At 34.8% G+C, this 24,433-nt stretch overlaps 1 protein-coding gene across 1 annotated transcript; it reads right to left on the bottom strand.

Moving 5' to 3' along the window:
- Nucleotides 1–8,352: 8,352 nt before the first annotated feature.
- LOC132020368 (olfactory receptor 6C76-like) lies at nucleotides 8,353–9,294 on the bottom strand. Its single transcript, XM_059404530.1, has one exon. The coding sequence runs from the start codon at nucleotides 9,292–9,294 to the stop codon at nucleotides 8,353–8,355; it is 942 nt and encodes a 313-aa protein (XP_059260513.1).
- Nucleotides 9,295–24,433: the final 15,139 nt, after the last annotated feature.

Genomic DNA, 24,433 nt, shown 5'->3' with positions numbered 1-24,433 from the left:
ATCATGCATGTAATATTGTGCAACTTCAAAAAGGTGGGGGCATCACGTTACCTGATTTCAAGCTTTATTACAGCTGTGATCACCAAGACAGCATGGTACTGGCATAAAAACAGACACATAGACCAGTAGAACAGAGTAGAGAGCCCAGATATGAACCCTCAACTCTATGGTCAAATAATCTTCGACAAAACAAAAAAATATATACAGTGGAAAAAAGACAGTCTCTTCAATAAATGGTGCTGGGAAAACTGGACAGCTATAAGTAGAAGAATGAAACTCGACCATTCTCTTACATAGTCACAAAGATAAACTCAAAATGGATAAAGGACCTCAACGTGAGAATCCATCAGAATCCTAGAGAAGAACATAGGCAGTAATCTCTTCAATATCAGCCACAACAACTTCTTTCAAGATATGTTTCCAAAGGCAAAGGAAACAAAAGCGAATATAAACTTTTGGGACTTCATCAAAATCAAAAGCTTCTGCACAGCAAAGGAAACTGTCAAAAAAACAAAGAGGCAACCCACGGAATGGGAGAAGATATTTGCAAATGACAGTACAGACAAAAGGTTGATATCCAGGATCTATGATGAACTCCTCAAACTCAACACACACGAAACAGGCAAACATATCAAAAAAGGGGCAGAAGATATGAACAGACACTTCTCCAATGAAGACATACAAATGGCTATCAGACACATGAAAAAATGTTCATCAGCACTAGCTCTCAGGGAGATTCAAATTAAAACCACATTGAAATATCACCTAGATACTTTTAAGTTTTCTTTTCATCCCTTTATCTTATCTTTTTTTTTTTTTTTTACTAATGTATGTAATACATTGATATATGGAATATATCTTTTTAAAAAAATATTTTATTTGTTTATTTGACAGACAGAAATCACAAGTAGGCAGAGAGGCAGGCAAGAGCAAGGAGGAAGCAGGCTCCCTGCTGAGCAGAAAGTTCAATGTGGGGCTCGATCCCAGGACCGTGGAATCATGACCCAAGCCAAAGGCAGAGGCTTTAACTCACTGAGCCACCCAGGAGCCACTATAATATATGTAATTAATGTTTTTGCATCTAGAAAGGCCTTGCTCTTAATAAATATATCTTATAACAAGTCCTTTTTTTCCCCACAGAGGATTCTCTTAGATTTTGTAAACATATAATCATATTATCAGTATATTATAATTTTTTTTCCTGAATTCACTGATGGGATTTACAATACCATAGAGTTGTACTGTTGAACAATTCTTAAATAAGACTTATTTTAAAAAAAAAAACTCTACCATGCATACAAAACAATGGATCATTTATAGAGGTATCCACAAGCTAGGTTAAGGAACAGAGCATTACCTGTATCTTAGAAACTTCCTGTTTGTCCATTTCTGATCACATTCCTCTTTATCTGTAATAGATGAATTCAAGGACACTTAGTTTCTGTTTGTGCTCTTCTGTTTGTGCTCTTTGTCTGAGAAGGCTGACCAGAATATACTGCATGCAGGAGCTCCTTTTTCTGTGGATTTGATTTTCGGTTCAGCCATTGAGAGCTCCTTATAATATCATCAACTATTGTATCAGGATTATGCTATTCTCATTTTTTATAATGTGTAGATACACTTTTAGCTATGCCCCGAAATGTCTGTATAGAACTCGTATACATTTTTTAAATATTTGAACCAGTTGTAGTAGGTTGTATTTTATTGTAGAAATCTCAACACTATTTACGAGTTTATTGGCAGAATTGTAATTATTTTGGTTTTATGACAGCATTTTGTGTAGTTATGTGCACTATATTTTTTAATATAATGGTTGACTCCTCTCTTCTTCTTCTTTTTTTTTTTTTTTCTGTTACCCTTGGGAGAGATTTAATGATATCATTAGTCCATTTAGATATTCCTCTTTTGGCATTGCAGTTCTTTTAAAATTTTTTTGCTCATTCTCTATTTGCTTTTTTTCTATTTCGATAATATCTGCTTTAATATTTATTACTTTCTTCTTTCCAATTTAGTTAGGTATAATGTCATGTCTTTTTTAAACTTCTTTGGATTAATGCTTAAATCATTAATTTCAAGTTTTTGTCATTTATTTTCTAATGCATTTGGATCTAAATATGCTGCTAATCACCACGTCATATTTACCCCCACGTTTGTTACTTCATAGCATTGTGTGACATAAAATGTTCCTTTTAATATTTGTTCTGATTTATGTTTTGACCACAGTCATACTTAGATGCTATTTCATAATTTCCAAGTGTATGATGATTTTCAAAAGTTTTTTTCTTCTGTTTTTAAATTCTGTTCAGAATTTATCCTGTGGGTTATTTCACTCCTTTGTAATATTTAATATTTGTTTCATGGCACAGTTTATGGCTAGTCTAAGCAAATAGTCTATAACTACCTGCATAAAATACTGATTCTGAAGTAGTTGGATGTAGTATTTTATATATGTTAATTAGTTCAAATTTGCATGTTATACTATACTTGCCAAGTGTTGTATCCTTAAAGATATGTTATATATTCTTTACACATTTACTATTGTCTATTATCTTTATCAGTTAGTGAGAGTAGTTTGTTAAAATACTGTGGATTTGTCTATTTCTCTTGAAAGTTCTAATCATCTTGCTGTGTATATTTTGATTCTATGTCATTAAAGACATATGAATTTAGAATTACATTAACTGTAAAAAATTTCATTATGAAATCTTTATCTTTAGTGATTTTTAAATTTGATCTTGTAGGATACATGGCCTTATTATTAACATAGGTATACATGCATTCTTTTTTTTTTCAGTGTTTGTATTATGTATATCTTCCATGCTTTTACTTGAAATCCATCCTTATATTTTAGATGCATCCCTTGTAAGGAAATATAATGCATTGAAAAAAAAAAAGCTGTTCAAAATTATGTATGCTTAGTTGGGGGAATATAGATTATTACCTTTTTTTAAACAATAGATTCCAGAGTTCACATTTGTGCTGTGTTCATTCTATGAGTTGTGACAAATGTATAATGACATGTATGTAGCACTACAGTATCATACAGAATAATTTCTCTGGCATAAAAATCTGCTATGCTCCACCAACTCATTGCTTTCTTCCTCACTCTCCTTGCCCCTGGTAACCTCTGATCTTTTTGCTATATCCACGGTTTGCCTTTTCCAGAATGTTAGAGAGTTGGAATCCTACAGTATGTAGCCTCTTCAGATTGTCTTCTTTCACTTAATATGTGTTTAAGGTTTCTCCATGATAGTGCATTTATTTTTTAGTGGTGATAAATATTCCACTGTCTAGATGTACCAAGCTTTATCAATTCACCTACTGAGAGATATCTTAGTTGCCTTCATTTTTTTGGCAATTATGAATGAAGCTGCTATAAACATTAGTGTGTAGAGTTTTGTGTGAATGTAAGTTTTCAATCATTTGGGTAAATAATAAGGGGTATAATTGCTGGACAGTATGGGAAAGAGTATGTTCTGTTTTCTAAGAAATTGCCAAGCTCTTTTCCAAAGGGACAACACCATTTTGCATTTGTACTAGCAATAAATGAGATTTTCTGTTGATACTCATCCTTACAAGCATTTGGTATTGTCAGTGTTTGGATTTTAACCTTTTTAGGAGGCTTTTAGCAGCACCCCATTGTTGTTTTAATTTCTAATTCCTTAGTGATATATGATATTGAATATTTTTTGGTGTGCTTATATGCCATCTGTGTATCACTTTTTGTGAAGTGTCTGTTCAGATCTTTGTTCATTGTTTAATTGAGTTGTGTATTTCTTATTGTTGAATCAGAGTCTCAGCAGATGTCCTGATGGAAAACTAGCCTTAAATGATGACAATCTTAATGTGAGGAACAATATTGATAGTGTTCCAATTATTTAACCATACTTTAAAATATATTTTTCCATCTTTCTTTTAAATCAGAGTATATATATTGATAATAAACCACTGAGTCCAGCACTGTCAGAAATGGAATACATATTTATTTAATTCAACTTTTTCTTGAATTTACTCTTAGTTTAGAAAGCTAAATTTCCAGTATAATTCAATGCCACATTCTTAACCTATTAGTTGACTTCCTTATCCTTCCCCAGGTGAAACTGTGCTCAGTGTATTCTGAAATTCACAAGCATAACTTGCTTATGACAAATGGTATGGTACTGAATGGAGAAATGGTATGTTTTTCAGAATCCTGAAGGAATAACACAGTAAGATAAAGGGTAATAACAGTTCAGTTCAGTAATGTAATGCCCTTTAAATTTGTTGCAGTTTTTATTGAATAGGTTTCCATTAACAGAAGAAATCATTTGGCTGTGAAATAAATTATATGGGTGTGAAAAAGCACAAAACAAGTAAAAAATATTCCACCAACCAATGCTTAAGCATATTGACAAAATAAAAACAAATTAATGAAGCCTGAGGTTCTAACACATTGAAACCTGGAGCCATAATGTGGAGACTTGTAGAATTTGAAAGCAGAGATAAATAAAAATGAGGAAAAGACACACTGACTGAACAAAGATTTTTAACCTACCATGTGTTCAAGGGGTAGAAACACTTTGAGAAATCTCCAGTGAAAAGATTTGGACTGAGATATTTCTCTGGGGAAGTTTTATTTTTAATTATGAGCCCAATTTACCTAATAATTACAAAGATATTAAAATTATTTATTTATTATTGGGTAAGGTATGGCAGTTTGTGTTTTTTAAAGAATTGGTCTACTGCATCTGCCAAATTTGTGTGCATAGATTTGTCCATAATATTCTCATATTATCACCACATGTTATCACATAATATCATAATATTTGTCCATAATATTCTCATATAATCACTTGGATGATTATAAAAAATACTAGTGCCATATGTTTTTTTTTTTTTTTTTTTTTGCTTTTTGAATAGATTTGCAGTGATAAACATCAACACAATATATTTGAAGCACATTTATGTAAGAAGTGACTTAGTAATTTCTTTGTTATATCATGGGAAAAATACTACAAATCATTCCACAATGATTTTATGCTTAAATTAATTGAAGGAGAATTTATAATATAAAAACATTGAATCCAAAATAACAAATAACTTTATTCCTGAGAATTGATAAAAGTAAGGAGAGAGAAGAAATAAAACAATGATCTATCTATTGGCTCTCTCATGAAAGTGTTGTGTGTATAGTGTTAACCTTAGAAACAAAATGATTGGTTATCTTACCAGAAAAAAAAATAAGAGTTTATTTGGTAATAATGAGTGACAGAATTGCAGTTTGGGTCGTGAAGGCTATAGGCAAATCCAAAAAAGAAGAAGGGTGTTATTTTATGGAGAAGAAGGTGGAATCTGGGAGAAGTTGTTTTGAACAAAAGTTCATTGGAGAACAGCAAGAATTTAGGGTGATGATGATTTCTCATTGGCCGGGTTGCAGGGTTAGTCAGTTTATTGTAGGAGATGCAGTGTACATCTTTCCATGTTGGGGCTTGTAATTAATAATTCTTTTCTGCCTCCGTTTTTCTGGTGAGGTCTATAATTGACAATTCTTCCTGTAACTGACATTGAGTGGTAAGGCTCCTCCCTTTCAGCTTCCTCTTCTAGCATCCCAAGTCCACTTCAGTGAGGTTTTCCGCTTTTAATTTTCACAATATTTTAGCTATAACTATTTTATTTTAAATTTCTTTTTTTAAATAAACATATGATGTATTATTAGCCCCAGGTGTACAGGTCTGTGAATCGCCAGATTTACACACTTCACAGCACTCAACATATCACATACCTCCCCAATGTCCATAAACCTATCCCTCTCTCCCTATCCCCCTCCCCCTAGTCACCCTCAGTTTGTTTTGTGAGATTAAGAGTCTCTTATTCCATTGTATATATATCTACCACCTCTTCTTTATCCATTCATCTGTTGATGGACATCTAGGTTCTTTCCATAGTTTGGCTATTGTGGACATTGCTGCTATAAACATTCGGGTGCACGTGCCCCTTTGGATCACTATGTTAAGGTTAAATACCTTAAGGTAAATACCCAGTTGTGCAATTGCTGGGTTGTAGGGTAGTTCTATTTTCAACTTTTTGAGGAACCTCCATGCTGTTTTATAAAGTGGTTACACCAGCTTGCATTCCCACCCACAGTGTAGGAGGGTTCCCCTTTCTCCACATCCTCGCCAGCCTCTCTCATTTCCTGACATGTTAATTTTAGCCATCCTGACTGTGTGAGGTGGTATCTAATTGTGGTTTTATTTTGTATTTCCCTGATGCCAAGTGATGTAGAGCACTTTTTCATGTGTCTGTTGGCCATATGGATGTCTTCTTTGCAGAAATGTCTGATAATGTCCTCTGCCCATTTCTTGATTGGATTATTTGTTCTTTGGGTGTTAGGTTTACTAAGCTCTTTATAGATTTCGGATACTAGACCTTTATCTGATATGTCATTTGAATATATCTTCTCCCATTCTGTCAGTTGTCTTTTGCTTTTGTTAACTGTTTCCTTTGCTGTGCAAAAGGTATTGATCTTGATGAATTCCCAATAGTTCATTTTTGCCCTTGCTTCCCTTGCTTTTGGTGACAATCCTAGGAAGATGTTGGTGTGGCTGAGGTTGAAGAGGTTGCTGCCTATATTCTCCTCAAGGATTTTGATGGATTCCTTTCTCACATTGAGGTCTTTAATCCATTTTGAGTCTATTTTCATGTGTGGTGTAAGGAAATGGTCTAGTTTCATTATTCTGCATATTTTCCAACAGCATTTGTTGAAGAGGCTGTCTTTTTTTCCATTGGACATTCTTTTCTGCTTTGTTGAAAATTAGTTGACCATAGAGTTGAGGGTCTACTTATGGGCTCTCTATTCTGTTCCATTGATCTGTGTGTCTGTTTTTGTACCAGTACCATACTGTCCTGATATGACAACTTTGTAATAGAGCTTGAAGTCTGGAATTGTGATGCCACCAACTTTGGCTTTCTTTGTCAATATTCTTTTGGCTATTCTAGGTCTTTTCTTGTTCCATATAAATTTTAGGATTATTTGTTCCACTTCTTTAAAAAAAAAAAAATCAACGGATGGGATTTTGATAGGGATTGCCTTAAATGTGTAGATTGCTTTGGGTAGCATAGATATTTTCATAATATTTGTGAGCATGCAGTTTCACTTCTACCACAGATTCAAGTAAAGTTATTGACCTTTATAAGGCAGGATGGATGGCTTTCAAACTCTGAACAATGGAGCTGAAACAGGAAGTCAATAGGATTTTTTCTAAAGGTACTTATGTTGTCTGCATAAATAAAAGGAGTTTTGCTTCTTCCTTTTTAGAATGCATGCTTTTCCCTTTCTTTAACTTTATTATATAAATTATTACATTCTTATAAGTGTAAAGCAGTAATTAAGAACTTCTTATAGGAAAGATTTAGGTCAAGTTTTGGATAGTGTAAACATGCTTAAATCCACACACTCCAATGTCCATAAAAATTCTGAAAGAGATATTTTTCATTTTTAAGATAATGAAACCCTATAAACACTGGAAAACAATTTAAGTTACCATCATCATGACAGAAATTTTGAGAACTACCTCGGAGATAGAAAACATATAGTTTTAAGTTCAAAAAAAAGAAAGAAAGAAAAAAGAAAAGTAAAAAGTAGAGGATATTGGATCATAGGAAACCAGGTTCCTTCCAAGGGAGTTTCTGATAAGCTGCAGGCTCAGCATCAGCGCATTAAAAGAAAATAATGGGCTGTGGAATAATCATCAGTGTAGTTCACTCAAAATGCTTCGTGTTGAAAATATTGGGATCTTACAGAAATGGCAATGCCATGCTTATAGTCACTTTGGAATTTAACCCCCAAAAGACATTAAACAAGCTTTGTTATAATATTAAAGGATTAAATTCACGATGATGATATAATGCCTATGCCCCAAATAGCATTGATCAACATTTATAATATAAAAACCCCAGGAGATACAAGGACAAATAAAGGCACAGTAGACATAGGAGACTTTACCCCACAGATGAAATTACTGTAATACTGAATGCTTAAGCACTGGAAGAAAGAGCTTTTTAGGATTGCTTAGGATTTTGCCTCACTTTGATTGGTGTACAAAGAGAAAGTTCTTCCAATGATTGTTAAAACTAAATTCTGGCATTCTTGTTAAGTGTTATCCTCATTTATGTGACATCAAATCATTCATGCTTAGAAAATTTTTAGGGCATGTAAATGGGAAAGGATAGTTGAACTAAGTGAGGCCAAAATAGAATAAATGGAGAATAAGAGTTGAAGGAAAGGAAGTTGAATATCACAGTGATTGGAGAATATAGCAATGTTAATATTGTGTTAGACATAGGTTCTATTTAAAATTGAGGTCATGGATTTCTCTATGATGACAGTTTATTTGAGAAGCATTTGTTGGTTAAGTTCTTAAAAGACTGCTTTACCTGCTGGTTCCTTAAGGAGTAAATAAAAGGATTTAGCATTGGGGCAACAGAGGTATTGAGCACAGCTATACCCTTGGTCAAACCCACTCCTTCTTTTGCTGACGTTTTGACATACATGAAAATGCAACTTCCATAAGAAATAGAGACAACAATCATGTGTGAGGAACAAGTGGAAAAGGCCTTTCTCCTCTGTTCAGCAGAAGGGATTCTCAGAATCATTTTAAAGATGAATACATAGGAAAGAACCACTAATATTAAGGTTACCATGAGTGTGAATACTGCCAGGAAGAATGCCATGAGCTCTAGGAATGTTGTGTCTGTGCAGGAGATCGACAATATAGGAGAAGAGTCACAAGTGAAGTGGTCAATGATGTTGGAGTCGCAGAAATCCAGTTGAAGTCCCATGATCACAGGTGGAAAGATAATGAGAAATCCAGCTAGCCAAGAGCTAATTACAAGCTGGTTGCAGACTCTGCTGTCCATTATTGTTGTGTAATGCAGTGGCTTGCAGATAGCTACGTACCGATCATAAGACATAGCAGTCAAAAGAAAAAATTCTGTTGCGCCAAGGAGTATGAAGAAAAACTCCTGTGCCATGCAAGAATTATAGGAAATGGTCATATCTCCCGTTATAATGATGACCAGAAATCTAGGAATACAAACTGTTGTGAATGAGATTTCTAGAAAAGAGAAATTCCTAAGGAAGAAATACATGGGAGTTTTAAGGTGAGGATCTACCAGAGTGAGGGTTATAATTGTCAGGTTTCCAGCTAAACTCAGTATATATGTGAAAAACAGAAATAGAAAAATCAAAATATTTAGTTTTGGGTCATTTGTTAATCCTAGAAGAATGAACTCTTTCACAGATGTTTGATTTTTCATTTCTTACTGCTGACTTCTTCTAAGTCTGTAAATGCAAACAAAAAACAATGATTTTTGTGAGTTCAGGATTATTTTTTTTTTAAGATTTTAATTATTTATTTGACAGACAGAGATCACAAGTAGGCAGAGAGGCAGGCAGAGAGACAGAGGGAAGCAGGCTCCCTGCTGAGCAGAGAGAGCCTGATGCAGAGCTAGATCCCAGGACCCTGGGATCATGACCTGAACCAAAGGCAGAGGCTTTAACCCACTGACCACCCATGCATCCCCAGGATTATTTATTTATTTATTTTCTTTTGCACTTCTGCTGGTTTAAAAAGTATGTAAGACATATATGGAGCAATGAATTGTCCATCAAATTGCATTGAATTTTGAAAATATATATGAGCCAGCACAAAGAAACTTATGCCTAGTATCTTCCTTTTAGACCATTAGCCATTTAACATTGAGTAAGTTACTTGATAGGTCTCATGAACACATCTGTATATGAAAAATATATTTATCAAATGTTTTACTTTCTTTAAAAATTTGTTCTTATGTGTATCAAAACTATAAAATATAAGATATTATTTTATTTCAAACACTTTCTTTCTCTCTTATTTTTAAAGATTTTATTTATTTATTTGACAGACAGAGATCACAAGTAGGCAGAGAGGCAGGCAGAGAGAGAGGAGGAAATAGGTATCCCTTAGGGCAGAGAGTCCAGTGCAGGGCTCCATCCCAGGACCCTGGGATCATAACCTGAGCTGAAGGCAGAGGTTTTAACCCACTGTGCCACCCAGGCACCTGATATTATTTTATTTTTATTTAAAATATTTTACTAATGGCCATGTTATAATGAATTTTCTTTAAAAAGAACATTTGAAATTTGCTTTTTAAATAGTTTATACAGTTTACTCAGGATGTTTCATATCCATCCTGCCTAAATAGAGAATTAATAACTTAACAAAAGAATCAAGGCTATAAAATCTGAAATTTATATAATCCTAAATAAACCAATAATTAAAACTTTTCCTTTTTAAATTAAATAACAGTCTACTACTTTTTAGAAGATATTCAAAGGGAAACATTTAAGTGATTTAAGTTACAAATTGATTAGAAAATGGAAAAAAGTAAATGAGGTAAGAAATGAAAAATATAGTTAAAGTTAAATAATCTTCTGTGGTAACAGTTTGGCTTTTCAAATCCAAATGTTCTGTTGCCTTAGTTTAATTGAGTGTCTGTGTTTGAGTCTTTCCTTCTGGAGCTTTTTATAGACTTCACAATTTTTTTCTGCCTTTAATTTCATTATGCAAGAAGCTATTTCTGTAGTGTGTAGGTGGAATTTGGTAGGATGATCCTGGTCACATAGAGAAAGATGACACATATTGAAGAATAACTTTAGAAAAGAGTTTATTCCTGACATTGGGGAAGCCGTCATAGAAAGTTGACACAGCCCCATTTGCTGGTAGAAGCTGCAAACAAAGTATTCAAGAGGATCTGTAACTGGTGATCCAGGAAACAGCTGGTGACACAGTGGAAACAGGTTTACAGACTGTTTCATGTAGTCAATTCATGTTTAGTTTGAAAGGCTGAGACTCAAATGGTCTTGCAAAAGTTTTTCATTGGGTAGCAGTATTTCTGGCACTATGCTGTTGTTTAGGAATAAAGCCAGAGTTATGGAGAGAGGAGCAGCAAAATGGACCTCTGCTCTAAATTTCTGCCTGGTAACATGGAGAACCAGAGACTGAACTTTCCTGGAATGTGGGTTAGACTCTCAAAATAAATAAGTAAAAGAAGGAGCAAAATGTGGATCGAGGCACTAGTTACCGTGAAATAGGCAAATAGAGGTGACAAAGTTGCATATTTTGCTGCTCTTCGTTCAAAAGGAGAGGCTAAAGCCATGAGTGAGAATCAAGAAATAACAGATATAGGAATGAGGTGATCTGCATAGGAATGAAAAAAATGTTTGAGAGAGAAAATCCTTGAAATGTAAGGAACTATCCTAAGTTACACAGTCCACGAGCCAGCATTTAGTACCCCTTATTTCCCCAAATTTCTATGAAAATAAAAATATCCTGGGGTGCTTGGTAGGCTCAGTGGATTAAAGCCTCTGTCTTCAGCTCAGGTCATGATCTCAGGGTCCTGGGATGGAGCCCAGCATCCGGCTCTCTGCTCAGCAGGGAGCCTGCTTCCTCCTCTCTCTCTGTCTCTCTCTCTCTGCCTGCCTCTCTGCCTGCTTGTCATCTCTATCTGTCAAATAGATAAATTAAAAAAAAAGAAAGAAAAGAAAAATATCCTAACTCTAGATTCTAGGGAGACCTACTAATATAACATTTTACCTGACTCCCAGTAACTTTGGTAAAATAAAGATGAGTTGTAATTTTGTTAAAAAACAAAAAACAAACAAACAAAAAAAAACTTATTCTTCCCTTCCAGTGGGAAAAGTTGGTTTTCCAACTCTTGTTTCCAAAACAAACAGACTCGTTTTATCTTCCCTCCACCCCTCAAAATAGTCACAGGAGATTCTTAGAAAAAGCAATTAAAATGTCTCTGGAGAGAGATGTTCCTGAGGAGTATATTCTAACATTTAGTTGAATAATTTTAATTAGGTAGCCTAGGGAAATTATTATTATTATTTTTTTAAAGATTTTTATTTATTTATTTGACAGAGAGAAATCACAAGTAGATGGAGAGGCAGGCAGAGAGAGAGGGAAGCAAGCTCTCTGCTGAGCAGAGAGCCCGATGCGGGACTCGATCCCAGGACTCTGAGATCATGACCTGAGCCGAAGGCAGCGGCTTAACCCACTGAGCCACCCAGGCGCCCCATGGGAAATTATTTTTTAATTTTTTTAAATTTCTTTTCAGTGTACCAGAATCCATTGTTTATGCACCACGCCCAGTGCTCCATGCAATACGTGCCCTCCATAATACCCACCACCAGGCTCACCCAACTTCCCATCCACCCACCCCCCACCTCTTCAAAACTCTCAGATTGTTTTTCAGAGTCCACAGTCTCTCATGGTTCATCTCCCCCTCCAAAAAAACATTAAATGTCAGAGAGGTGTAGAGGTGCAGAGAATAGCAGTGAGGGAAAAGCAGTCTTGGAATTTTCATATTGTCAATGTTATATATATATTTTTAAAGATTTTATTTATTGGGGAGCCTGGGTGGCTCAGTGGGTTAAAGCATCTGCCTTTGGCTCAGGTTATGGTCCCAGGGTCCTGGGATTGAGACCCGCATCAGCCTCTCTGCTCTGCAGGGAGCCTGTTTCTTCCTCTCTCTGTGTCTGCCTCTCTGCCTACTTATGATCTCTGTCTGTCAAATAAATAAAATCTTAAAAAAAAAAACAGATTTTATTTATTTATTTGGGAGAGAGAGAGTGAGAGAGAGCATGAGAGGGGAGAAGGTCAGAGGGAGAAGCAGACTCAGACTCCCCATGTGAGATGGGAGCCTGATATGGTACAAAATCATGGGACTCTGGGATCATGACCTGGCAGTTGCTTAACCAACTGAGCCACCCAGGTGCTCAGTCTTATATTATTTTTACCTGAGATAAACATCTGCTGAGGCACTATAATTCAATTACAGGTAACCTTGTGAAGAAGCAGAAAACTGCAAGAAGAAGGGGCCACAAGGATATAAAATGTTCTATTCAAATATTTTGTTAATAAAAATCTATTGCCAATAAACAAATAAACAATCTATTAGGAGTATACCAAACAAACAAACAAAAGAAAACCTGCAACATTTTGTACAGTGAAGGAAACCATTAACAAAATGAAAAGGCAACCTCCTGAATAGGAGAAGATATTTACAAATGATATATCCAATAAGGAGTTAATATCCTAATATATAAAGAAATTATACAACTCAACATAGAAAACCCTCAATTAACCCAAATAAAAATTGGGCAGAGATTCTGAGTAGGCGATTTTCCCAAAGAAGTTGTACAGATGGCTAACAGACACATGAAATTGTGCTCAACATCATTAATCATCAGGAAAATACGAATCAATACCACAATGAGATATCACCTTACAACTGTCAGAATGGCTGGAATCAACAAGGCAAGAAACTCTGCTAGTAAGAATGTGCAGGAAAAGAGAATCTTTTCATGCCCTTTGATAGGAATCTAAATTGTGATAGCCACTATGGAAAAAAGCATGCAAGTTCCTCAAAGAATTAAAAATAAAAATACCATAAGATTCAGTCATCTAACTACTGCATGTTTATCCAAAGAAAACAAAAAACACTAAATCAGAAAGATACATGCACCTCTCACTTATTGTAGCATTATTCATTATAGCTAAGATATGGAAGCAACCCAGTGTCCATTGATAGATGAATGGAAAATAAAAGATGTGATATATATACAATGGAATACTACTCAGCCAAAAAAAAAAAAAAAAAGAAAGAAAAAAAAAAAAAAAAGGAAAAAATGAGGGCTTGCCATCTGCAACCACATAGATGGACCTATAGGGTATTACGATAAATGAAAGAAGTCAGAGAAAGACAAATACCATTTATATATGCAATCTAAAAAAACAAAACAAGTGATTAAACAGAAAAAACAGACCTCTAACTACAGGGTACAAACTAGTGGTTGCCAGCCAGGGTAGGAAGATGGATGGAAGGATGGGTGAAATAAATAAAGGGGATTAAGAGGCACAAATTTCCAGTTATAAAATAAATAATTCATGGAGATGAAAACTACAGCATAAGGAGTATAGTAAATATTATTATGATAATATATAGTATACTACTTATTGTGATGAACATTGAATAATGTGTGGAATTGTTGGATATGTTGTATACCTGAAACTAATATAACATGTATGTTAGTTATGTTTCAATGAAAAATAAGTAAACCAATTCTTTGTGATGTAGAATTTAAAACATCAGCATATAATTAAGCAGAAAGTTATGAAATCCTCATGTTTTAGAAGGCTTAATATTTTTAAGGTATCAATATTTAACAAATGTATTGATAGATTCAACAAAACTCAAATTAAGATATCATCAAGGTTCTTTTTTTCTCTTTTTTTGGATAAATTATGTAGTTAGGACAGTTTTAGAACTATAAAAAATGTGAAGGTAGAGTTCCTATATGTCCTCAACACAATTTCTCCTATAATCATGTTAATATTTAGATTCATTACAATCAGTGAACTGACACATTTATTGATATGTTGTTGGATTGATACATTATTATTAACTATAAAGAACCTAATTGGGACACCTGGGTGGCTCAGTTGGTTAAGCAGCTGCCTTCGGCTCAGGTCATGATCCCAGCGTCCTGGGATCGAGTCCCACATCGGGCTCCTTGCTCTGCAAGGAGCCTGCTTCTCCCTCTGACTCTGCCTGCCACTCTGCCTGTGCTTGCTCTTGCTCTCTCTCTCTCTCTCTGACAAAAAAAACAAAAAACAAAAAACAAAAAAAAATACCTAATTTATTCAGATATTCTTTATTTTTACCTACTGTTGCTGTTTTGTTCCTGGATCTCTTCCAGAATACTACAGTACGTTAATCGTCTCTTTAAGAGGCTACTTTGGATGGGGCACTCTTTCAGAATTTTGACGATCTTAAGTATTTGAAGAACTCTGATCAAGTAGTTTGTATAATAGACCTTCATGGGGATTTATATGATGCTATGCTCATATTAAATTAGGGTTATGTGTTTTGGAAAAGAAGCCCATGGGGTTAAATTTGCCATTTTCATCACATCCATATCATGAGTTTTTTTACTATCAGAATAATTTATCATTTTTCATGGGAACTTTGATCGCCTGATCAAGTCACTTTTTTTTGTTTTGTTTTGTTTTTTGTTTTTTGTTTTTTGTTTTTTTTTGTTAGGGTCCTCCACAAATTTGCTGTCCTCCTGTCCTGCACTTTCCATGTTGTACTCTGTGGAAGGAAGTCACTATGAACAGCTGACATTGAAGGAATGGGAATTATGCTCTGCCTAGAAGATAGGGTATCTGTATAAATTATTTGGAACTCCTTTACATGGGAAATTTGTGTTCTTCCCCATTTATTAATTTACTGATAAATACCCATTTATTTATATCCAGTATGGACTCATGGATCCTTATTTTATACTTCTGAGTTATAGCCAATACAATTCATTTTGTTGCTAATTTTATCTAGCTTTGGCCATTGGGAGGCCTTTTAATTAGCTACTCTTCCATTTGATATCCAACGACCATAGTATGTTTTTTTTTTTTTTAAGATTTTTATTTATTTATTTGACAGACAGAGATCACAAGTAGGCAGAGAAGTAGGCAGAGAGAGAGGAAGGGGAGCAGGTTCCCCACTGAGTGGAGAGCCCAACGTGGGGCTCGATCTCAGGACCCTGAGACCATTACCTGAGCCAAAGGTAGAGGATTTAACCCACTGAGCCACCAGGCGGTCCCATAGTATGTTTTTAAAAAATCACTTCCTTGTTTTCTGGTACTATAAGATATTTCAGGGTCATCTTATATATCTCTTACCAGAGCCCTCTAATAAGATACTTGTGCAATAATACTTAGTTACTCTTATTGGACCAGCATGGTATTAGAAACCAAGATCTGGGCTCTAGGTTTGTTCATTGATACCATGGTGTCATTTCTTCTAGACCCTCTAAGAGGACAGAGCCAGGAAATATATAGGATCCTAATAACTTGTATATAAATACATAAGTATTACTATATGCAGCCTTCCTCCCCTTCTCTGTAAACTCCCACTCCAAAAGTGAGAATCCTGGCTCCACTGATCACCACCCATTTACTTATTGTTGTAGTTCTGTGGTAGGTCTTTGATCCATTTTGAGTTAAATTTGTGAAAGGTCTGTGATTAGATTTTTTTATATGAATGTCCAATTCTACATCTGTGGAAAATATTTTCTCTGTTGAATTGCCTTTGCTCTTTTTCAAAGATCAGCTGTATGTGTGTTGTCCTACCTGTGGAATTTCTATTCCATTTCATTGATCTTTATGTATATTCTATTATCAATACCCTGCTGTCTTCATTAATTATCTTTATAGTGAGAATATTGTATTTGACCTTTAATTAGTTCTTCTTCCATGTTCATCCTTTCTTTGTGTATGTAGAGTAAGTTTTCTGATAGGTATAATTTTCTTCTGCCTGAAGAACTTTTGAAGAATTCCTTAAAGTTCAGGCCTGCTGATAATGAATTCCTTCATTTTGTTTGTCTGACAAAGTCTATTTCTCCTTGACCTTTGAAGTATAACTTAACTGTGTGTGGGTTAGTGGTTTTTCTCTTTAAACACTTGAAATACTTCATTTTATTCTCCTCTTGCATGCATATTTTCTGATTAAAAGTGTGCTGTAATCTCACACTTGTTTTTCTCTAGATAAGCTATATTTTCCCCATCTTTTATTTAAGGATTTTCTCTCCTTTTTCTACATTTTTTTCTAGATAAACTGTATTTTTCCCATGTTTTATTTGAAGATTTTCTTTGTGTTTTCTGAATTTGAATATTATATGGGTAGTTGAATTTTTGTGCACATAGTTTATCTAATTTTTCTGTGTCCATGGTTTAGTTTCTGTCATTAATTTTGGAAAGTTCTACAACCACTATTTCTTTAAATATTTTTTTCTCATTTCTCTCTTCTTTTTCTGGTGTTCCAATGATGCCTTTGTTACAAGTTTGGGTTTGTCCCAAATTCTTGGATGCTGTTTTGTTAATTTTTTTTCTCTTGCATTTAGTTTGGTAGGTTTTTATGAGCTGTCTTCAGGAATCACTGGTTCTTTCCTCTACCTTGTTCAGTCTACTAACATGCCTATCAAAGGCTTTCTTCATTTTAGTTGTAAATGTTTTTTTTTTTTTCCTAGTATTTCCTTTGACTCTTTCTTATAGGCTTCATTTCTACACTTAATTTTGTCATCTGTCACTGCATGCTTTCTACTTTTTCTTTTAGAGCCCTTACCATATTAATCATAGTTATTTTCAACTCCTTGCTAGATATCTTTAACATCTGTGTTATATTTGTTCTAATTCTGTAGCTTACTTTATCATCAGATGGTAGGTAGGGTATTTTTTTTTCCTTTATTATGCATTGCAATTTTTTATTGTTGAAATATAAACTGATGTAAATAGGCCATTAATATGAAGATTTAGGATAATCTTGTTAAGATAATTTTGCTGGGATGTGTTTAATATTTACTGCAGCTGAAGCTGTAGGTTGAAGATGTTTTCATATCCTTTAGTGTCTTTGCTTTTTATCTCCCTTTCTGTAAGTATTCTTTCCAAGAAAGAGAAGAGCTCTACAGCTGTAATCCACTGTTACATTGTATATTGTGTGATAGTAGTTGTGGGAAAAGGATAGTGTTTGGGAATCTTATGATTGCCTTCAACAATTTAAGCTTGTGTCTCTATGATGTGATTTTCACAATTGTCCCAAACATCTGCCTTTGAGTTGAGACCTAAGGTTTAGAGAGGATTGGATTGTGAGTAATGTGCTTTGCCCAGTTAGGATAATGATATAGTAAAGTTCACTGAAAAATAAGCCTTTGTAATGGAGAACAATTTTGGTGTGTCTAGACAAGGTTATTTTTCCTTCAGCAGGAAAGGGTTTTTCTGTTTTTCACAAAAATGTCTGCAGGTAACCTCCATGAAAGTGTGAGGTCATTCTGAATTTTCTAATGCTAGTCCACACTTATTCTCAACAATTTGTCAATACCATTTAAGTATTCCTACCATTTTATGGCTCCAGCAGTTGTATTCCAGGTAAGCAAATCTCACCCATGACTCTGAATTTGTTCCACTTTTTGGTTTGCAAGGTAGCAGTTTACCCCATGACCTCAGTTCTCTGAAAGGTCAAAGCCATGTTATCAATTTTCAGTTTGTTTAGCATTTTATTTTCTAAGAATGGGAATTCCAAGTTTTTTGAGTCAAGCTTATAGTGAAAGTTTTTGTGGTTGTTGTTGTTGATATTACAAGTCTAATCTAAAATTTCTATGGGAAGCTAAAAAACCTAAAATAGTCAAATTATCTTTTTATTTTGTTATGGATTTTTATATAATAAAATTACTAAGCAGTTATTTGTTATAAAGCAGATTAATTAAGAGAATATGGAATTGGCAAAATAAAAGATATATAGATCCAGGGACAGAATAGAGTCCAAAAATAGACTCAAATGTATATGCTCAATTAAATTTTAAAATAGATGCCCAAAAGATTAAATGACAACACAATATTTTTCTTTTTTTTTTTTCTTTTTTTTTTTTTTTTAAATATCTTATTTATTTATTTGACAGAGAGAGATCACAAGTAGACGGAGAGGCAGGCAGAGAGAGAGAGAGAGGAGGAAGCAGGCTCCCCACTGAGCAGAGAGCCCGATGCGGGGCTTGATCCCAGGACCCTGAGATCATGACCTGAGCCGAAGGCAGAGGCTTAACCCACTGAGCCACCCAGGCGCCCCAACACAATATTTTTCAATAAATAGTGCTGGAAAAGTCTGACATCCATAAGCAAAATCTGAACCACAGCATATATCTTTTATTATACAAAAAATATAACTCAAAATGGAACTTCTATTTAAATATGAAAACTGCAGCTTTGTAATTTCCATCAAGTGGTGAATCCATGTATCCACATAAACAAGGAATAAACAAATTATATATGAAAATACATGGATGAATCATAAAAGCATTTCACAAGGTTATAAAGAGACATTCAAAAGCTACATACTATATGATTCCTTTTCTATGACAATACAAAATAAACAAAACCAAAGTACAATGGACCATACACCATATGCCTCATTTTATCATAGCCTATTGTGTATGAGAGATGTTTGTACAATGAATTGATGTTTAGTTTGCTTTAGTCATTTGAAGAGATTCTGTACCAGGACGTGCTGATAGAAGAACGTCCCCGTGTACTTCTCAACCCAAGAACCTGTCCCTGGACCAGTGACCAAACCTCATATGTGAAATGGCCAAAGCGCGTGCAGGCTCCAGGTTGCTCCTCTCACACCTGTGCTGACCAAAGATTCATAACCAATTTATATCCAGTTGGGGGTTTTGTTTTGTTTTTTTAATACCTAAAAAAAGAAACAGTGTAAATTTGTAATCAAGTGTTTGTGAGGAAAAACTTATGGTTTTTGGTTTTGTTTGTTTTTGTAGTTCTGTGTATCAAATATGACACTTTTCTTGCAATAAAGCTTATTTTCGGGTAAAAAAAGGCATATGGTGTATAACTACAGTATTAATGAAAATTCTAAAAAAAATGGATTTAAAAAACAACAACAACAACATATATTCCTCGGCTGTACTGCATGATTTGTTTGCACATATGGCAATCCTGAAACAGCTTGAACATAATAAATGCACCATTAATCTAAGACAGCACCAAACACTACAGAACGCCAGGCGTTCCTTAGCAGAGGACTGGCCGCGCCTCGGCGTCCTCCGGTGCCGCGGGAGCGCGGCCCACCCTGGATAGGAATGAGGTGTTGTGGGGAGCACATGTGCTTCCTTGAGGTTATATGAAGGAAATACAGTATGGTTTGGCCTGCAACGCTACTGGTCTCACAAGCAGTCAAGGTATTTTGCTACAGTGGTTGTGCTTCATCTTCTGTTGCCTGGTGCGTGTCTAGTGATGGGAACGATCGTCACCGCAAGCTGCTCTGGCTTTGATCTCCTTTCTGAAGGATCTCATGACTTGGCGTCTTTTAAGTTATTGACTATGCTGCCCTTACAGCTCTGGGAGGCTTTCTTTAAAAATCGTCAGATGGGTACCAGTTGGACCCCTGGCAGAAAACCAAAAGGAAACCTCTCTTGAATCTACTGGATTTTTTAAAAAGCACCTCTAAAAGAAATAGCTCAAATTTATAAATCTAAAGAAAAACAAGTGAGTTTCCCTTTTTGTTTACATAGTTTGTTCATTTCTCCATATATTACTGCATTAAAAATAAATAAACATCTATATTTTTTTAAATTAGCAACTATAGCAAAATACCCAAAGTGTTACAGACTGCTAACAGGAAAAAAAAAAAAAGCTCATTTAGTGCCATATGCTGATCTCTTGAACATTTAGTTTTAGTTTTGTACTAAAACTATTCTTCAAGAGCTGTGAGTAAGGAGTAAGGGTTGACTACAGAAATGCATGAGGAAAATTTTGAAGAGATTGAGATAATATTAATTTCGACTGTGCTTGTAGATATACAACTGCATACATTTGTTAAATTTTATAAAAGCATGCAGCTGAAATTTACTGTTTGTAATTTTTAATTCTCTAAGCCTGACCAAAACCCAGAACAGAAACAAAAATAAGAGTTAACTTTGGTGGTGTGAAAAGAAAAGCAGTGTCAGTATGGTGATGTGTCTTTTGAGATCTATATTTTTGGGGACAGAAAAGCTGAGAGTTTCTATGTTAAAATATGGTGTTTGGTATGTTAGCCTAGGAAGTGGAAGTATGCAATTTTTTTTAGTTATTTTAAACTGCAATCATTAACTTTATATGCACTTCTGTAGATGGGGCACATTTAACAATAAAAACAAAGCAAATAGTAATGCAAGAATTTAATTTTAAAAGTCAGTATTTCCATCATACCCAAATTATTTAATTTTGGATCTATTTATACTTACAATAAAATGCCAAATGTGAAATTAAACTTTGCGATGGGTCATATAGTTTATTTTCAAATTATCTGTAGATCTACTTAATTAAAAATTATATAATTACTGTTTTTCACGTGTAAGTATGAGTCTCTCTTCTGTGTATTGAAAGCAGACTTTGAGATTCAGCTCTTCCACTTATGAGCATGACACCTGTTGGAATTTAATTTTCCTGGAGGTCCTGTTCTTTCAAAACTTTTGCAATACTATATGGTTACAGAAACATTATACCATAAGGAGGTGATTGGGAAACAGGGAGCATAGAAAAGGCAAGGCTGATTTTACTTAACTGAAACACAGCAATGATGATAAGGTGGCTGTGAGGATTAAATGAGACAATACATTTGCAGTGATCAAACAATTGTAAATGTATTCTGCACTGTTAACATTCAATACATGGAACTTACTGTGACTGATATCAATGTAGAGTTTGGATTAGTACTTCTTGCTTTGGCCTAAGGTTTTCTTGGTTACTGTTATCAAATGAGAACAAAATTTTAAAATGCTATTGCATTTGTAATACTGTCCCTTATATAGTTATGGAATTGACTACATAATGTTGTTGCCAGGCTTATGGTGTGCTCAGATCATGTTATTTATCTGTGGACTATACCCTCCAGGATGCTTACTGATTTTGATGAGTGTATGGAAAGACTCTTTTTCATTAGGTAACAGATTAAGTCTTTGCTCAATATTTCTAGAAATTGGGAAGGAACAACATAAAGAATGGAGAAAGTCCTGGAAAAGGGCCCTTGTTCCCTGATAGCTCTTTCTCCCTACTTCCCATTTTTCCATTAATTTTGAGATGCAATGCCATTTTAGACCATGTCATCCATATTACTTAAAAGTGCTATTTTCTAGGGCGGTTCAAATGATGAGTGTAAGGACATTCTCAAGGGTGCAGAAAGACTGCATGGAACTCAGTCTCCAGAGAATAATAAATTTAACCCTGGGTATGGCTAAGAAGTAGTATTAGAAGAGATAGTTTTATCTGTTTTAGTTCTTTCCACAATGTTCCTTATCTGACGTCATATTGTCTTCAAAATGTTTACACGTAGTTTGTTCCTTGTTACTACTTCATCCCTGAAGTGAATATGACAGCAATTGGCATTTTTTCACTCCTTATCTGCACCACTATTTACTCTTCTTGCATTCCCTGTCTTCACTGAAAAGCTCACAATAAATTGTGTCTCTTCAGAGAGATTCCTAGATGTCATCACTTCCTCTATTTATCCCCACAATATTGCATTTGTACCCCACCATCACTTCAAGAAAGTTTTGTTTCCTGAAAATCCCTCTTATTTATTTTTATTTTTCTAGTTTTACATCTTCAGAACTGATGTTTTAGTTCTGGATCTTACAATTCTATGTTTAAACCATTACAAAACCCTGACCTTCCTTCAAGTTGTCCTATGCATTGAAACCAGAGTTCATTTTTATCTGTTATACCCCTTCAATGAGTACTAGCTGCTATAGGAAAAAATCCAAGTTGATTCCTGGAAACAGATTTTGGAATTATTTCTAATATTGAGAGTGATAATTTCTTTTTTTTTTTTGGAGGCCAACACTTTATTTTTTATTTATTTATTTATATTTGGAAATGGCTACATGATTATCTTTTTTAAAAATAATTTTTAAATTTTTTTATAAACATATAATGTATTATTGGGGGTACAGGTCTGTGAATCGCCAGGTTTACACACTTCACAGCACTCACCATAGCACATACCCTCCTCAAAGTCCATAACCCCACCCCCTTACCCTTCCCCCATCCCCCAGAGCCCCCTCAGTTTGTTTTGTGAGATTAAGAGTCTCTTATGGTTTGTCTCCCTCACTGATCCCATCTTGTTTCATTTATTCTTTTCCTACTCCCCCAAACCCCCATGTTGCATCTCCACTTCCTCATATCAGGCAGATCATATGATAGTTGTCTTTCTCCGACTGGCTTATTTCACTAAGCAAATACCCTCTAGTTCCATCCACATCATTGCAAAAGGCAAGATTTCATTTCTTTTGATGGCTGCATAGTATTCCATTGTGTGTGTGTGTGTGTGTGTGTGTGTGTGTGTGTGTGTATACTACATCTTCTTTATCCATTCATCTGTTGATGGACATCTCTGTTCTTTTCATAGTTTGGCTGTTGTGGACATTGCTGCTATAAACGTTTAGGTGCATGTGCCCCCTTTGGATCACTATGTTTGTATCTTTAGGGTAAATATCCAATAGTGCAATTGCTGGGTCATAGTGTAGCTCTATTTTCACCTTTTTGAGGAACCTCCATGCTGTTTTCCAGAGTGGTTCCACCAGCTTGCATTCCCACAAACAGTGTAAGAGGGTTCCCCTAAGAATGATAATTTTTAACATTAAATTTACACATGGGATAAGAAAATTATTTTTGTGTTTATTACAGCAGAGTCAATTTTGACTCACAGTATATACAGATGAATGATTCCTTTCCTTATTAAGAAACTAAAGGTTCATTGTATTGAAACCTTCAGGTCATCTCAAAAGTACACACAAGGGGGCACCTGGGTGGTTCAGTTGGTGGGGCATCTGGCTCTTGATTTTGGCTTGCGTCTTGGTCTTGGAATCATGGGATTGAGCCCCCTGTCAGGTTTTATGCTGGGCATAGAGCCTGCTTGGGAATCTCTCCCTCCTTCTCCCTCTGCCCTTCCCTGCTTAATGTCTCTCTTTCTCAAAAATAAATAGATAGATAAATAAATAAAATAAAATTATTTTATTTTATGCTCTCAAATTTTTACAGAAAGATTTAGTTTTGGTGTTAATATGGGATACTGAATATACACACACACACACAGTTAAGAAGATAGCATACAGGATATCACTGTTTTTACAGATTTATATATGCTGGAAAATGAAAACTTAACAGGAAAAATAGCAGCAAAGACCATATCCTAGGAAACTGGAAAGAAAGAGATGATACTGAGAATGGCCTGTTTTTGCTATTGCCAGAGCCAACTGCCTTCCAAGCCTTCATTCACCCACTCATTCATTCATTTCTTCAGTAAAAACATTGTCCATTAGATTTGTGGACTCTAGTACCTGGTTAGTGATATGAAGTTTTCCTCATTCAAACTGCATATTACTCTCAGCTCAGAGTATTCACTCTTTCTTAAAAACTCAGCAAATCATCAGATCACTTAGTATGCAATCAATGAATTTAAGATAATATCTTTAATGCTTTTAATCATCTCAGTGTAAATAAAAGGAGAAAACCTTTAGCAATTAAATATGCTGTAAAATATATTCACATAGTTTTTAACTAGTAAACAGTTTCTAATAAGTGATTCTTTTAATGTGGAATTTGCCAGATAGCATGTTTGGCCACATAAATGGGAGAAAAGACCATGCTTTGTCCAATGTTCTCTGCATGTTATTTCAAATGGTAAATAATTTCATTTGAGTATCCAACCCCAATCCTCTTTACAGCAAAACTTGTTATTCTTTCTGTGCTCTTTGATTCTTCCTTTTCTGCCTTTTCACTTATTTCTGCCTCTATCCTCATAAACTAAA

Source organism: Mustela nigripes, chromosome 6 (genome assembly GCF_022355385.1).
Source record: "Mustela nigripes isolate SB6536 chromosome 6, MUSNIG.SB6536, whole genome shotgun sequence".
NCBI classification, from domain to species: Eukaryota; Metazoa; Chordata; class Mammalia; order Carnivora; family Mustelidae; genus Mustela; species Mustela nigripes.
This window is presented reverse-complemented; position numbering and strand designations above follow the sequence as displayed.